This window comes from Ptychodera flava, chromosome 3 (assembly GCF_041260155.1).
Source record: "Ptychodera flava strain L36383 chromosome 3, AS_Pfla_20210202, whole genome shotgun sequence".
NCBI lineage: Eukaryota > Metazoa > Hemichordata > Enteropneusta > Ptychoderidae > Ptychodera > Ptychodera flava.
Genome location: NC_091930.1, coordinates 10662113 through 10676272, shown reverse-complemented (window position 1 = coordinate 10676272; position 14160 = coordinate 10662113). Strand labels below are relative to the sequence as shown.

The 14160-nt window shown below is 37.6% G+C and overlaps 1 protein-coding gene across 18 annotated transcripts in view; it reads left to right on the top strand.

Moving 5' to 3' along the window:
- The first annotated feature begins 1452 nt into the window (after positions 1–1452).
- The window catches only part of LOC139129534 (phospholipid transfer protein C2CD2L-like), a 78358-nt gene continuing 65650 nt past the window's right edge, over positions 1453–14160 (top strand). For all 18 annotated transcript variants that reach the window (XM_070695184.1, XM_070695185.1, XM_070695182.1 and 15 more), the window contains exon 1: positions 1453–2588. In XM_070695184.1, coding sequence (XP_070551285.1) covers positions 2214–2588 — 375 coding nt within the window. In that variant the 5' untranslated portion in view covers positions 1453–2213. The remainder of the gene's footprint in view (positions 2589–14160) is intronic.

Sequence of the window (14160 nt, the reverse complement as noted above, 5' to 3'; positions counted from 1 at the left end):
AAATTTGCACACGGTAAGGCGAGATTCTCTAATAATGCGGCCCCGTGTGTGCCTTGACCATGCAGTGTAGATCCGCACTGCAGCTTTTACACTAGCAGGTATAGGGAGAAATTGTAGCCCTGGTTGGGGCAAGGCGCGAGCCGCACGACAGAAGCCCAATCCCCACCAACCAAGGGCTACAATTATTGCAGTGTTTAGTCTATTATCTTACGCGTTTGATTGCCTAATGCACCACAGCAAGCAAGGATAAGTTACTACTCTGTGGACGCTGTCGCCAGATTATCATTTGATTAACTTTCAAATTGACAAAGTCAACAACGAACGCACCTGCAAGGGGATAACAGAAGATCCATGCACGAATAGGGCAAGCAGGGACATTCATTGACGGCGAACGGCGGGAGAGGGAAATTATCTAAGGGCGGAAGGAAAAAAAATCAACTCGTACGGAAGGAGGGCAGGACAGAAGTTTAAGACTCCCTTCCTCCAAATTTTCTTCAAAAATACAGTAGATTAAAATGTTTACATGTAAAATACCTATGGTCATAATTATCAAAGGCAGAAGAATGGCTGCTCCTAAAGCTCTCTCAAATTTGCCCATATAACTTTCACCGGAAACACCAATACAAATTTGGGTTGAAAAGTGAAAGTACATACATACTTTCTATATACAGTTCAGATGCAAGTTCAATTTGGTATTCGTACTTTGCATTTTATTATCGTGGAACTTGGTCACTTTACCCGACAAGGGAACTTAATCATGACCCTAATATGACCGATAAGTTTGAAAGCTTCAGTATGTTGACTAAATCCTGAAAAAATTGTAAATTTACTGAACAGATCTGCATGTCTTGCTGCCAGGGCGTGATTTTTGAACGCTTGCATTGGAAACTATACACGCCACACGTGGCGCAGGTTTCACTCACTTTCTCGCTTCGAATAACAGAAACTATACCATTTAGTGGCGAATTCCACACCAAAGCGAGTACAGTATTAAAATCTTTGCCTAAGTAGTTCAAACTATCTCGGCCAAGGGGTACCGGGTGAACGCTCCCCCGGGGAGTAGACCGTATATTGGCATGACAACTTCTCACTTATCTTGACACTAAAGATGGAAAGATCAGACTACATAACTCCTTGCAGCATAAGCTCACTGGAGAGGAAATGTCATTTTATTCGTCTCGTCTTTATGTCTACAAACTCGTTGACATGATATTGTCATCATACTTTTAGGGATCATTTCTATAGTATGAATCCACACCGAGTCTAACAGACATGATATTGTAAAAAACTACTAAAATTATTTGAATATTACATCTCGGCCTCCACCACGGCTATCATTGTGTTCGAGCTCTGTCTCGCGCATTTGAAGTTACGTCATATTAGGAGCTATGCGACGAAGTGCAATAAAATTATGCAAAACGTGCATACCAAATTTACTACGAACTGACACGTAAGTCAACTGGGTGTAAGATCTACGCCCGCACGTTTTAGTTTGCTGCAGTTTAAATAGCAACTGGTGTATTTCTAATATTATTTTTAGCTTTATGTTGGGTGTGGCGCAGTCATGGTGAACTTTCCTGCAAATTGCGTAAGAAGGCGTGCAAATTTGGCGAAAATATAGAAATGTTATCACATTTATTTGTATTTCGACTCCAGCCTTAAACATAAACGAGGAAAGCCATCTCTTCAAGTATCGTGTTGCTCCAGCTCTCTCACCTTGATGAGCAACGATCATCTGCCTCTTCTTGGGGACGCCCTCTAGCGGCGTATACCGAAGTATGGCTACTATTTTCATCGTATCCACTCGCGTATAAATCAGTAAGATTTTGCGAATTCCACGAATACTTTGCACGTTTCGAGGGCTCGAAACCCGATTCGAATATTCCGTCGAGGGCAAAGAATATTGCCGCAGTTTGGTTGAAAAAGAAAATAGCTTGGCAGGTCGACGAGGATGCAAGGATGACATTTAACGTGAAAGCATCACTGATTAGTTGAACTAATTCTCCCTACGTCACTCAATGAGGACGGCTGGGACAACTACAAGCGGTGGAGGTACGTTGTAGCTTCTCCAGTGAATCACCGCGTTTTGCACCAAAAACAGCGGAAGAACCCCCTGAGCAGGACTACAAGTTCGGAACCTATGGTCTAAAAGAATATTTTGAACTACCTGGATCTGTAATATATCGACAACGGACGAGATCGCCTCGTAAACAATGGCTTTCGGTGCCAACATGACAGAAGCTATCAAAGATGGTGTACTCCAATATATTGAGAATGTGCGAGCTGGCAAGATCGATGTTTTGGATGCGTTTCTCGTCGGGTGGGTCATTTTCACAATTCTGACCGTTGCGATCACGTCGTGGGTCACTAAAATTATCACCAAGCGGCGGCAAGCGGCCGAGGCGTCGGGAGCTGTCAGCGGCGGCCATGTACAGCGGCAAAAGTCGATTCGGCAAGACGGGAAGCCGGCGGAGACCTGCGAATGGGTCAACTCGACGATCGCCTGGCTTTACATGCACCATAGCCAAGCTCCCGAGTTCGTCCAATGCTGGCTGAAAGCACTGAATGACCAGACTAAAAAACAAGGGGTAAGTAACTTGCAGATCTCTCTAGAACACCATGGCACCAGTCAGTGCACCACAACGTGTTGCTCCGCCAATGAGATATCCCAGTATCCCAAAATGGCTTCATCATCACATTTGTACACATCTGTCATATTCTCTTCGACAATTTATTTTTTTGAAAGCATATTTTCATGTCGCATCCTCTGTCACATCCCAGTGTTGACATGTAGCCGAACCCGTTCCCCGTTTTATACTGATAGCCAACCGACCCACCGTTAGAGTAACGCATTTGAGCAAGAATTCTAGAAATGTTATTTATTTTGGATATTTCAAGCCGTACGTGACGTGAAACAATCTACCGTGAGGCCGTTTCCATATTTAGATGTAGGTTTGCAACCTGCATGCTCATATATTGCAGTGAAAGTACCTCGCTCCAAGCCACGTATAATCTACAGTTTGTTGCCAATATTTTCTTCAATGAGTAGGGACAGTCGGGGCCTGAAACCTTTCAACACATATCTTCGCAGACGCTTGAGAGGTTTCAAAATAAACCAGCACATCCGTTGTCAGGGAATGCAAGCCCTGACTTCTTCGAGACGAAGTCAGCCAGCAAGTGATGAATGCCCAGCCTCTGAGATGACACTGAGTGTTGCCATAACAACACATTATGCAGCGTCTTTTGGCTGTCAACAGCCATTGTGTAAAAAATCTGCTTCCTTCAGCTCACTGTCTTTCTGGTATCATTCAAGCACAAGCCTATTAGTGTGTTTGTGCGTGAAATTTAACTGTTATCATTATTTTGCCCACCATGAAAATTTGAAAATTGCCAATACCATGAATATATGGATCGCAAAGAGTATTATTACATATCTCATTAATGATAGGCAATAAAGGTGTCACAGTGTTGCTACAAAGACAGTTAGAACAAGGGGAAGCTCTTTTGCTCTTTTGCATAAATTTAAAATTGATGCACATATATATATATATATATATATATATATATATATATATATATATATATATATATATATGTATACACATACATACATACACACACACACGCACACTGTAAGACCTGACGAAACCAAACCCTTCTGGGACTGAGAGATTATTTGGTTTGGAGAGGTGTACGGTTTATAGAGGTCCTTTTAACATATAGTTCAATTGGAATGGGACTTGGAAAAGGGTTCAGTTTAGACACGTTTATGTTTATGTTTATGTTTATGTATATATATATATATATATATATATATATATATATATATATATATATATATATATATATATATATATATATACAAACACACACTGGTAATAATATACATATTGAACACACTTACATTAGAAAAAAAGTGTATCAATCAATGGAATGTTAGTAATTCTAGCACAATACCTTAATAAGTCAATATCCAATGTTATTGAAGTAAATAAGCCATCTAATTCAGTGACTCTGTAATTATGAATAGCAGTATGCCTATAGTCGTGATAGCGGTAATTTATTCATTGTGCCGGTTGATTATTAATCCTACCGCCTGAAAAACACTGGTAGCACTGTAATGATAATGCGACTTCCTCCCTGTCTCAGATAATTTGTAAAAGAACCTACAAACCGATACTGTTGTGTTTATAATAGGTGTTGAAATTGTGGTGTAGCTAAGCTAATTTGGTGAAACCAGATATACATATACTGCAAACACAAGGTTAAAAAGATAGGGAGATTATGCTGATAAAAATAAATGAATTAAGGAATAAGTGAATTACAAAAGAAATAAATAAAAATATACCGGTATCAGAAGAATTAAATAAATAAATAAATAGATCTGAAATTAGCAAAAGCCACAGCATTCCAATTTTACCAAGTTCAAAGTTCTGTGCATGATGATGCTGTATATTTAAAATTGGAAATTCTGTTCTGCCATTTCTGAAAAGGGATATCTCTGCGTGCCATTACTGTCACAAAACAGAAACATCAATTTTGTTCAGAACAGATTGAGTAGTTTGGTGTGCAGTCATACTTGTTTTGACATTAATAAATGGGACAAATAGAGCTATTTGCCCACGGCCAGTTGGATCTTTAGTCTTCAGTGGAGAGGATTAAGTTATTCGTTCTGCAGCATTATAAAAACACAGTCCATATTACAGTTGAATGATATCTTACGGATGTGTTTCTCTTTAAACAGAGCAAATAACAATACAGTACCTTTGACATTTTTTTCATCCTTGCTGTGTTTACAACCAATATATCTTCTTCTTCTCTGTGTTAAGTTATCTGGCAATAAAGAGTAAGCCTTGCTCACTTATACAGCTCTGTGTGCAGTGTACAATGTTGTTGACAAATGAATACTAATCGTGACAAAAACTCAGTCGTCAATACACTGGACGATGACACATGTCTTGTCTGTGTAGACATGTGGAGCACCTGGCATTTAGACATAATTGTTTTCAATAGGACAAGAAATCGTATTTTTAAGATAGAAAAAATTTGCCAGATAATACATCCCAAATTACGGCTAATGGAGGTTTAATAAGGAAATTAGGTGATTACAATAAGAAGTAGACCCACATCCCATGTTTACACTAATTACATTCAAGGCAATTCTATCATTTGGTATTATTGATATGTGATTATTGAATATGAACAAAGCAGTCTGTGATCACCCATTTAACAGACTAAACAGCCTCTCTGATTCGACCATCTTCCTTCTTTTGTCATGAGGCTGTATTTTGACAATGATTGTGGTCTAGCTGGTGTATTTTGTTTCTCTCTCTGTTAAGGGTGATGTATCAGTACAAGTTAACCGTTTGAGTAAAATTAACCCATTGAGCGCCAAAGTGATTTTTGTCACCTTTACAAAATATACCCCAGTCAATTTTTTTCAGAGTTTTGCCAAATTTTTGATAATAGACTGTAGCCAATGATATGTGATGTCCATTTCACAAAAAATGGTAAAATGTTGCACTAAAATTTTGGTGGGAAAAATTATGGCAGTAAAAAGGTTAAATGCAATTTTGACGAGTTCAGTCAGAGCCATCCGTTGGCTGCACCCAGAAAAGTCAAATAAATTGCACTCATAGTTTTGACAGATGTTAAACTATGTGAGGTAGCCTGTTGCTTTCCCCAATATATTTTGGCATGAAAGGAAAAGCGATGAGCTAGATCTTTGCACTTAGCCTTGCCTGTTGTGTTTAATATCAAAACTCAAGGTCACCCCTCAAGGACAATCAAGCAGGGGCGGAGACTCAGTAGGACTCTCTGTGAGAGACTTTGTGGGAAGTTGCACCCTCCTACCCCCTTCCAGCTGTACTGTTATGTTATTAGGAAAGAAGAGATTAGTTTTCCCTATGGAAATTTTTTTTTATATATTTCACAGGGTTTTCCATTTGGGATTTTTGAGGCAATCTGTTATGTTAATAGCTATATGAAAGAATATATTTCTCATGACAAAAGAATATGCAAATAATGCATTGTTATGTAAATTGGCCACCCTCTATAATGGCGTAGGCTGATACAAAGAAATTTCCATGAATTATTCCAGGATGAAGTATTTCTATCTAAAATGACATTTACCTAAAAAGCATATATGCAAATTTTTTTCTAATCCCAACCATACTGAAATTTTAAGCTCGTAGACCTGAAAAAGGGTGTATGGCCCGAGACAGGAAACATTAAACATATGTTTGAGGAAATCGTTATCCTGAAAAAGGTGAAAACTTCCTGTTCGACACTTTTCATTCACTGACACAAGTACCTCCTGAAAATGTTATGAGGTTTTTTTGATGAGTTAATACTCTGCAATATGGTATCCATTCTCGCCAGCCAGAGCACCATTCCGCTCTGCGGACCTATGCAAAATCTTTACGGGTAGCACCAAACTGTTGCCGTAAAGGGGTGCGTGGTTTACGACGATGTGTACGGGATCTTGGTGGACAGATTTAAAATATTGGTGTGTGTGTCCACGGCTATAGTGGGTAAACACAGTTAAATATTCTTTGATACTTGCAACCCGAGTTCTGATGTCCTGTGTAATTTATAGAGACCTTGCTGTAGTGTCTACAATAATACCAAAGGAACATGGCAGTGCAACAAACGACTTGATCAATAAGAATTTATGACTCAATTAGGTTTGCTCTACAATTTACAGGCCAACTTCCCGAAGCCTGTGTACTTTTCGGGTTTTCCCCCGCATTGGTACCAGTTTTGGTGTTTGTAAGGGGTGTGGGGCTGTGTTTATTTTGATGTTACTATATCAATAGTGGCAGTTTAATGTTTAATACGGCCTTTGAAATATTTTTTTATGAAGCACAGGAGTGAAGCAGAACACATGTATCTGATACTGTCCGGCATATCAAATTCTGTCAGTTTTCAATAGACTGACATTAAACATTTAAAAGGCAGGATGTTTTCACTGAGTGGTATACCGGTATATCAAAAAGAGGAGATATAAATCCATTTGCTACCTGCTGTGGAGAATAGCAGTTCATGTTTCCTGTAAACTATTTATAGCTCTCCAAAATGATTGCACTATTGTATCAGTACCGTACTTCATAAATTATATTTTTCTTTACCCACAAGGCAAGGCCGGGCTTTCTTCGTGATTGGTACTTGTTATGATCGATGAAACCTAATTTTATCTTGATGGCTTTGTAATTGGATGAAGCGATGACATTTTGGTTTCATAACACAATGTGACTTTTTTTTATGGTACCCGAAGCCTACATGTTTGATTCCTTCGTGTCACCATTTACAGTCACCATTTAGTATAACCTACAACTGGTTGCATTCACTTAGACCTGGTGTGTACCCTCTTAGAAAAATTACCCAAAACACCACATTGTTGTTGCTCATAAATTTTTGTATTTTCGTGTCAAATTGACTTCTAGTAAATATTAAGACATAAGCAAAATTGCAAAATTTCCCCTGTCAGTATACATGTACATTGGTTTTTGTTGATTTTATGTTTACTCTTACAGAGGCGAATATGTCTCAAGTTCCTTTTGTGTACCTGTGTGATGACTTTGTAATTGGTAATCTTGGTTTTGCTTCTGTTTGTCTCATTTGCATAACACAGGGAAAATTTCTTTATTATCATCATTGACTTGGAGACAGTTATAATGTACGCGCTCTTCTTATGAGTCTTCCTGTGGTGCTGCGTGCAGCAGAATTTCTAGTCATATTGTAATCGGCCCTATTACATTGCTAGCAATCAACCTTCGTTGATAGGATTACGCATACATATGGTAGTTCAATTTTCTGAACTTTTGTATCTTGTCACAGTCTTACTAGTCGCTATTATTTGCCAGTTGTCAAAGAAAGTATTTTCAGAATAGAAACAGTTTCATATTTTCAAATTTGGTCTGTCGTAATATTTGCGGTCATGGCAACTATCTGTTAGGTTGACTTGTGAAAAATCATCAAATGTGAACATTGTACGGTGTATTGTGTTCAGTTTTGTTCACGCATATTTAGATGTTTTCTATGTGTTTCTGGTATTGTGATCCAGTTTTCTGTGAAATTAAAATAAAATTAGCAGCAGTATAATATACCATAGTGCTAGTGTGCTAAAGCTAAAGTACTATATCTTTTAAGATCAATAATTCATGGAACATTTGGAAATCTTTAATATGCAATTTTGATGTTATCATAGAAAATTATTGGTTTCAAACATAATCGCTAATGCTTTAGTACAGTTCATTACTTTTACATGTAAGGTAAACACATGTTTTTATGTTATATTTCTGTGACATCCCACCTGCAAAACAAAAAAAGGAACATAAAAATATTAAATTCCTTCTCTTTTAAGGAAAAAAAAACAAAAACAGATTGTGCTGAATGAAAGGTTGACACATTTACCGGGCCACATTTGATAACCAAAAAATTTCAAAAGCTTTTTTTTATAAATGTTTTGTAAAATGGTTCAGAGTCACATAATCATGATTGCAGTTTTTGTGGTAGAATAAGCAGAATAAAAAAACTGTCTCAGTCTCTATTATCTGTACAGTACCCCTGAAGTTCTATTTTTAACGGAAGCTCTGTGAATGAAGTAATTTACGCTGTGTAAATAAAGAAAGATGTGAATCGATGAAATCAACCAATCGATCAAAATGTACAATAAATATGACATTATAAACAAAAGGTGCCTGTCTAAGTCGATGAAAACTATTTTCTACATCAGGCACTTTGCTGTTATTTCAAATGAGCTGTTAATTGGTGATGTCATGGGTGAGTGATATCATTGGTGAATGATATTAAGCGTTCACCATTTACTGCTTTATTTTATTACGGAAATTACAACTTGCAAAATGGCAAAGACTCTGAATTCATCTCCTGATTTTAACTGCCAGAATATTCTGGCTGCAGATCTCTTCAGTGACACCGAGTCATCAGTCCTACTCCGCTATCCATAACAGGACCGTGTGAGGTCAAAAGGTCACCTGTGTCTCATGGACGAGCAGAGGCGTCATGGAATTCCACCTATCCAAAGAATTCAGCAGTGTTTAATTCCATCTGTCTGACCCATGAAGACAAACACTGTATGAAGGGCCTGTTGATGCATTAGGTCGTGAACTCATCACAAAAAGGTCAGAGTGGGCTATTTGACCCATGACCTTTGACCCCATTTTCCCATGATATGATTGGTTTTGCAGTCGCTGGTGGAGCTTGTTGTCTGTGGCATGTATTATATTTAGACTGTTGAGGGTTGGCATGTAAATGAAGGCTTGTCTGGAGGTTGGATCAATTTTGTCAGCCGTATTTTGATCATGCTATAAAAGCTTGTCGAAATCAGAATGTCTGTCATGCTCAGATGATATTTTGTATGAAATTTAAGAGACCCTTTTAATTACAACCTGTGAAAATTACTAGAAAAATAATTTATTTATTTGTGTGTTTACAGAATCATTAATTTTCTTTTGCCTTGAAATATGGTAAAAAAATAGAAGAAATTCTGCTAGATATTTGCAGTGGTGTTACTGAAGTCTGTTGAAAGTTAGAATAAAATTTCAAGAAAAATTTTACCTTACAGTGGTGTTTGTAAATAGTCTATGGATATTGAGAAAATTTGTCGAATCTTGACTGGTACCACAAACAAAATTACCATCATGATGATTGAGCTGTACTGTGCTATAATTAACCATATTTAGATGATGAAGTGCGCAGCTATTGTATAGTGCTCAGGGGCTGTTTGTTCACAGAGGTGACGTAAATAGCAAATCCACACACGGAAGCTGACAGGTTTCATTAATGAGCGTGGGCAGTGCGTGGCATGACAGGTGTCTGGGAGATCAAAATATTGGGATGTTTTATTTCGCAGCCTAGCTGTTTTATAAGAGGTTGAGGACATTGAAACAGCACAAGATGGTACATTTGGTATGCACCTTGAATGTGAAAGACTTAAACTTTTGCTCAAACTTTCTTCAATGAGACTCTCTTACCAAATCAGGAATAAAAATCAGGGATCACCGTGCAAACTTTGGTACTACTAGAGAAACAGATTATCTTGAATTTACTGATGTTTGAAATTTAAAATGGCCACATCCCTGTGTTAACTCCTTGGCCGAAAAATTAAAGTTTTGATTTTCAGGAAAATAAACACTTACATGTAGCTTAGTCAAAGAACTTTGCAAATAATTCCTCATGAGTGGTAGATCAGAAAAGAGTTGTAAAAATTGGAGAGTCAGAATGATATCTGTTTGAGTTTCCACAAGGCATATTCTATTAAAAGAGCATCTTGAAATTGTGTCAACTCTACGACACAGTAAATGACAAGTGACACGCGTGATGTGTGGTTGTATACCAAAGAGTGATTAGAACATTTTCTTCCTTAATCCATTCACTGGCTATAATGCCATTCCAGAAGTACAAGCATATATTCACACAGTACCCTCAGAAAATAAATAGGTGTTTTACTTCATAGGTTTACACTGTCGACAGTCCATAGTGGTTTTTCTTAACTATTATTTGTATAGTCTTCTGCACATACAGGGATGGTGGCAGGGAGGTATGCAAGTGTAGAAGGTGCGATTAAGGAAAGGAGAATGAGGCTTGTGCCAGCCATCCGCCTTTTGACTCAGCCATGTCCACTGTTACTACTGCGATGAAAATGGCGGAAACAACTGTCAACAGTCAATACGGGTGCATGTACCGGTATATGGAAGAAAAAAATTCATAAAAATGTTTATATTGAAGAAGGGGTAAATTGGGACTGAGTATTGATGGCAAAATAAAGGCGACGCAATAGTTTTTTCATTCAATAAACAGGACTTTAAATACTCAAGTTTTCGTTCCACATAAAATGCAACATCTGGGACATGCTATGCTTCACTGGTTTTGACCAACTTGACCTGATGGGAACAAATGATCTTGTCAGGGCAAGGGTAAAAGGGATATTTCATGACGTGGTACACCTACTATGCAATTTTGTAAACTTAATTTACACCGTGCAAACCTCAATCTTCCATAGAATTTGAAGTCTTATGAAACAGTTTCTTTCTGCTTGATCTCATCAGGATAGGACAAGTGACACGCTCAACTCTACGGTATACTTTGTACATCATAGTTTATTTATTTCAACCAGGGACGTCAGGATTAATGTTGCAATAGACAAGGGCTGATTTGAATGCCAGTGTTGTAGATTTCTCCCCTGCACTCACTCGGTCGTTTTCATTTACGTATGCGCCATTTCAATTTTCTTTAATCTCCTAAATGGCATGTGAGTGGCGGTGGTTGCATGAATTGATATGCACTCAGTGGATAGCAACAACTCTTTAATTTCATCCCCATACAACACAGACTGGAAAACCGATTTCACATCTTTCTGATTGCGGGTTGTCAGACTTGGTTTCCATGAAGCATACAATGTGTATTAGGGTATTACATGACCCGAATCCAAAATATTATACTCATATTAGTGTGTGGAGAATACCCTATTCATAGCAATGGGCTTTCACGTTCATATACCGGTAGAAGGGCAAAATTACGTTGGAAGTTTGCAACTACCATACTGTGCTTTGTTAGTTTGTATGAAATTGGAGTTTGTGTTGAATTTACATGTACATTTACCAGTTATTTTAAACTCATTGAAGGACATTCCCTTCACAGGTATAAATGAATTTGCATAAACCTGGTAGATCTGTATGTACAGTACAGTCGTTATTTAGGCAATACATGACACCCAGCCATGGTATACCACAAGATTTTGACCAGTTCACAACATACCGGTATACTCATGAGTGTCAGCGAGTGCATTAATATGGAATGAAATGGTCAAAATCGAGTGGTAGTGTATTGCATATATCGTAACAGTATGTTGAAATTCTGTTGTGAAACGTCAAAAAGGAATTTTACTCTAACTGAGAGCTAGCATGTGTTCCAACCATGCTTTATATAATGCAAATGGTTGTTTTCAGTCTTTTGACTAATCAGATCGTTGGGTATTTGTGGTATCAATGTACCTTTATGATACAGTGAAACAGAAACTGAACCCTGTCTAAACTGAACCCTTTTCCTACCCCCATTCCAATAGAACACTATGTTAAAAGGACCTCTATAAACCAAACACCTTTCCAAACCGAACAATTTTCTCAGCCCCTGAACAGTTCAGTTTAGACAGGTTTTACTGTAATTGGAAATACATCTTGTGTATTGTAGCAGGTCATTAACCTCATTCGGTACATGTAATTTGTGTAGCATACCTTGGGAACTACACACAGTACCTGATCACTGTACCGATACATTGCAAGTTATGCGAGCACTAGTGTACTCCATGTACAATCAAACCAATGTTCTTGGCAGCGTGTTATTAATTAGTGTAGTTCTGTACCCTGTACAATATTCTCGGACTAGTTTTTCAGCAGGGATTAATTTTGTAATAATTAATAGAATACATCCGTGGGTGCAGTCACCGTTCACTGACTTGTGTGTGTTATCTCTTTTGACCAAAATGTCAAGGGTTTTTTACTAAATATTTTAACAAGAGTATTATTTGCTTTCAGAGCATGTCTCCACGTGTTCCGCCGACTGCTACGCTGTTCAAAGCTACAACTCACAAATAAACTCACACGTGTGATGACCTCCAGAGTAAAACCTTTTTTATAAAAGTCCACAGGCTAATCAAATAAAGCATTCCCAAATTATTACCGTATTCCTTGAAATTACACGACTTTAATTTTCCCCAACTTTCCTCAACAAAACTTTAAAACATTCTCCCTCAAAACCACGAATATTAAATCAGGAGTGAAGGTGCAAATCTTGTTACCAAGGAAACAAATTACCTGAAATTTAGTGATATTAAAATTCAAATGGTTGTCATCCCTGTATTTAACTCTGTCAGTGTATGGCAAAATTATATTTTTAATTTTCACAACAATTAGATGGTGAAAGCTTTCTTTATTGAAGAGCTTATTACCATTTTAGTGCCAAAGACAATTTTAAGTCACCTTTGTAAAATATACCCGAGTCATTTTTTTTTATTAGGATTTTTGCCCAAATTTTGATAAAAAACTAGCCAATGAACTGTGATGTCCATTTGGTCTACAATTATTTAACAAATTACAGAAATTTTCATAAAAATTGGTGACATGTTGCACTTAAATTTTGGTGGAAAAAAATTACAGCACTCAAAGGGTCACTGAAGTGTTATAGGTAAGTAAATGTACAGTACAGAGGTGAGAGTGCATGGAGTCCAAATGTCATCCCCAAGGCATGCTCTGTACCTTAAAAATGATAAGTCCAAACATCATCAATGCTCATGTCTATTGGGTATTGGATTTAATTTTTTAGGGAAGTGACCAATTCCTGGCAGTTTACTGGAAGAAGTGTAAATATTTTTGACCTATGTCATCATCAAAGTATCAATGACATCATAAATTATGCAAATGAGGTCACCCTTCTGCTTGGAAAATTGCCTCTCCTGCCGTACACATATCAATAGAGATTCAGACCATGTTATTGTAATTTGCTCACCCAGGAACAAGAACCATAATATACAAGTGTGAGGAATGCAGCCCAAGGAAGCCTAGCCTAGTACCATACAGTGTGCGCTTTTCTGAACATTGCGTGTACAGGGTTACCAAAATTTGCCTAACAGTGTTGTAACTTTGCCATATGCCCAGCTGTAATACCAAGTTTAATTATCCATACAGCCTTGTTCAATGCCTCTTTTGTAGATGAGTCTTGCATTATTTATTGTGCACAGTTTGAAATAAAATTTTGCCACATACATGCTGCATACAGTAATGAAAAGCGTAGATCTACACGTACCCTCCCCATTTCCAAAATGGAACCTGCCAAAATATAAATGGAAGAAATATAATGACCAATATATTTCCAGCACAATAAATTTCCACAGCATTTTGCTTTATTGTTCGGGCTGTGTGTACCAATAAATTGAACTCGGTAAATTGTGTGGCGTTTAGGAGGGGTGCCTTTTGTGTTATTTGGAAATTGCTAATGACCTTGTTGAATGGAGGAATTGGGAAACAGTTTCTGTGTGTTTATGTTAATGCAACACTTTCAACGAACACACAATTATATAGATGTATGGTGCTGTTGACACCGTTGCATATCAATTAATAAATGTGAACCAGTTATCACTTGTAA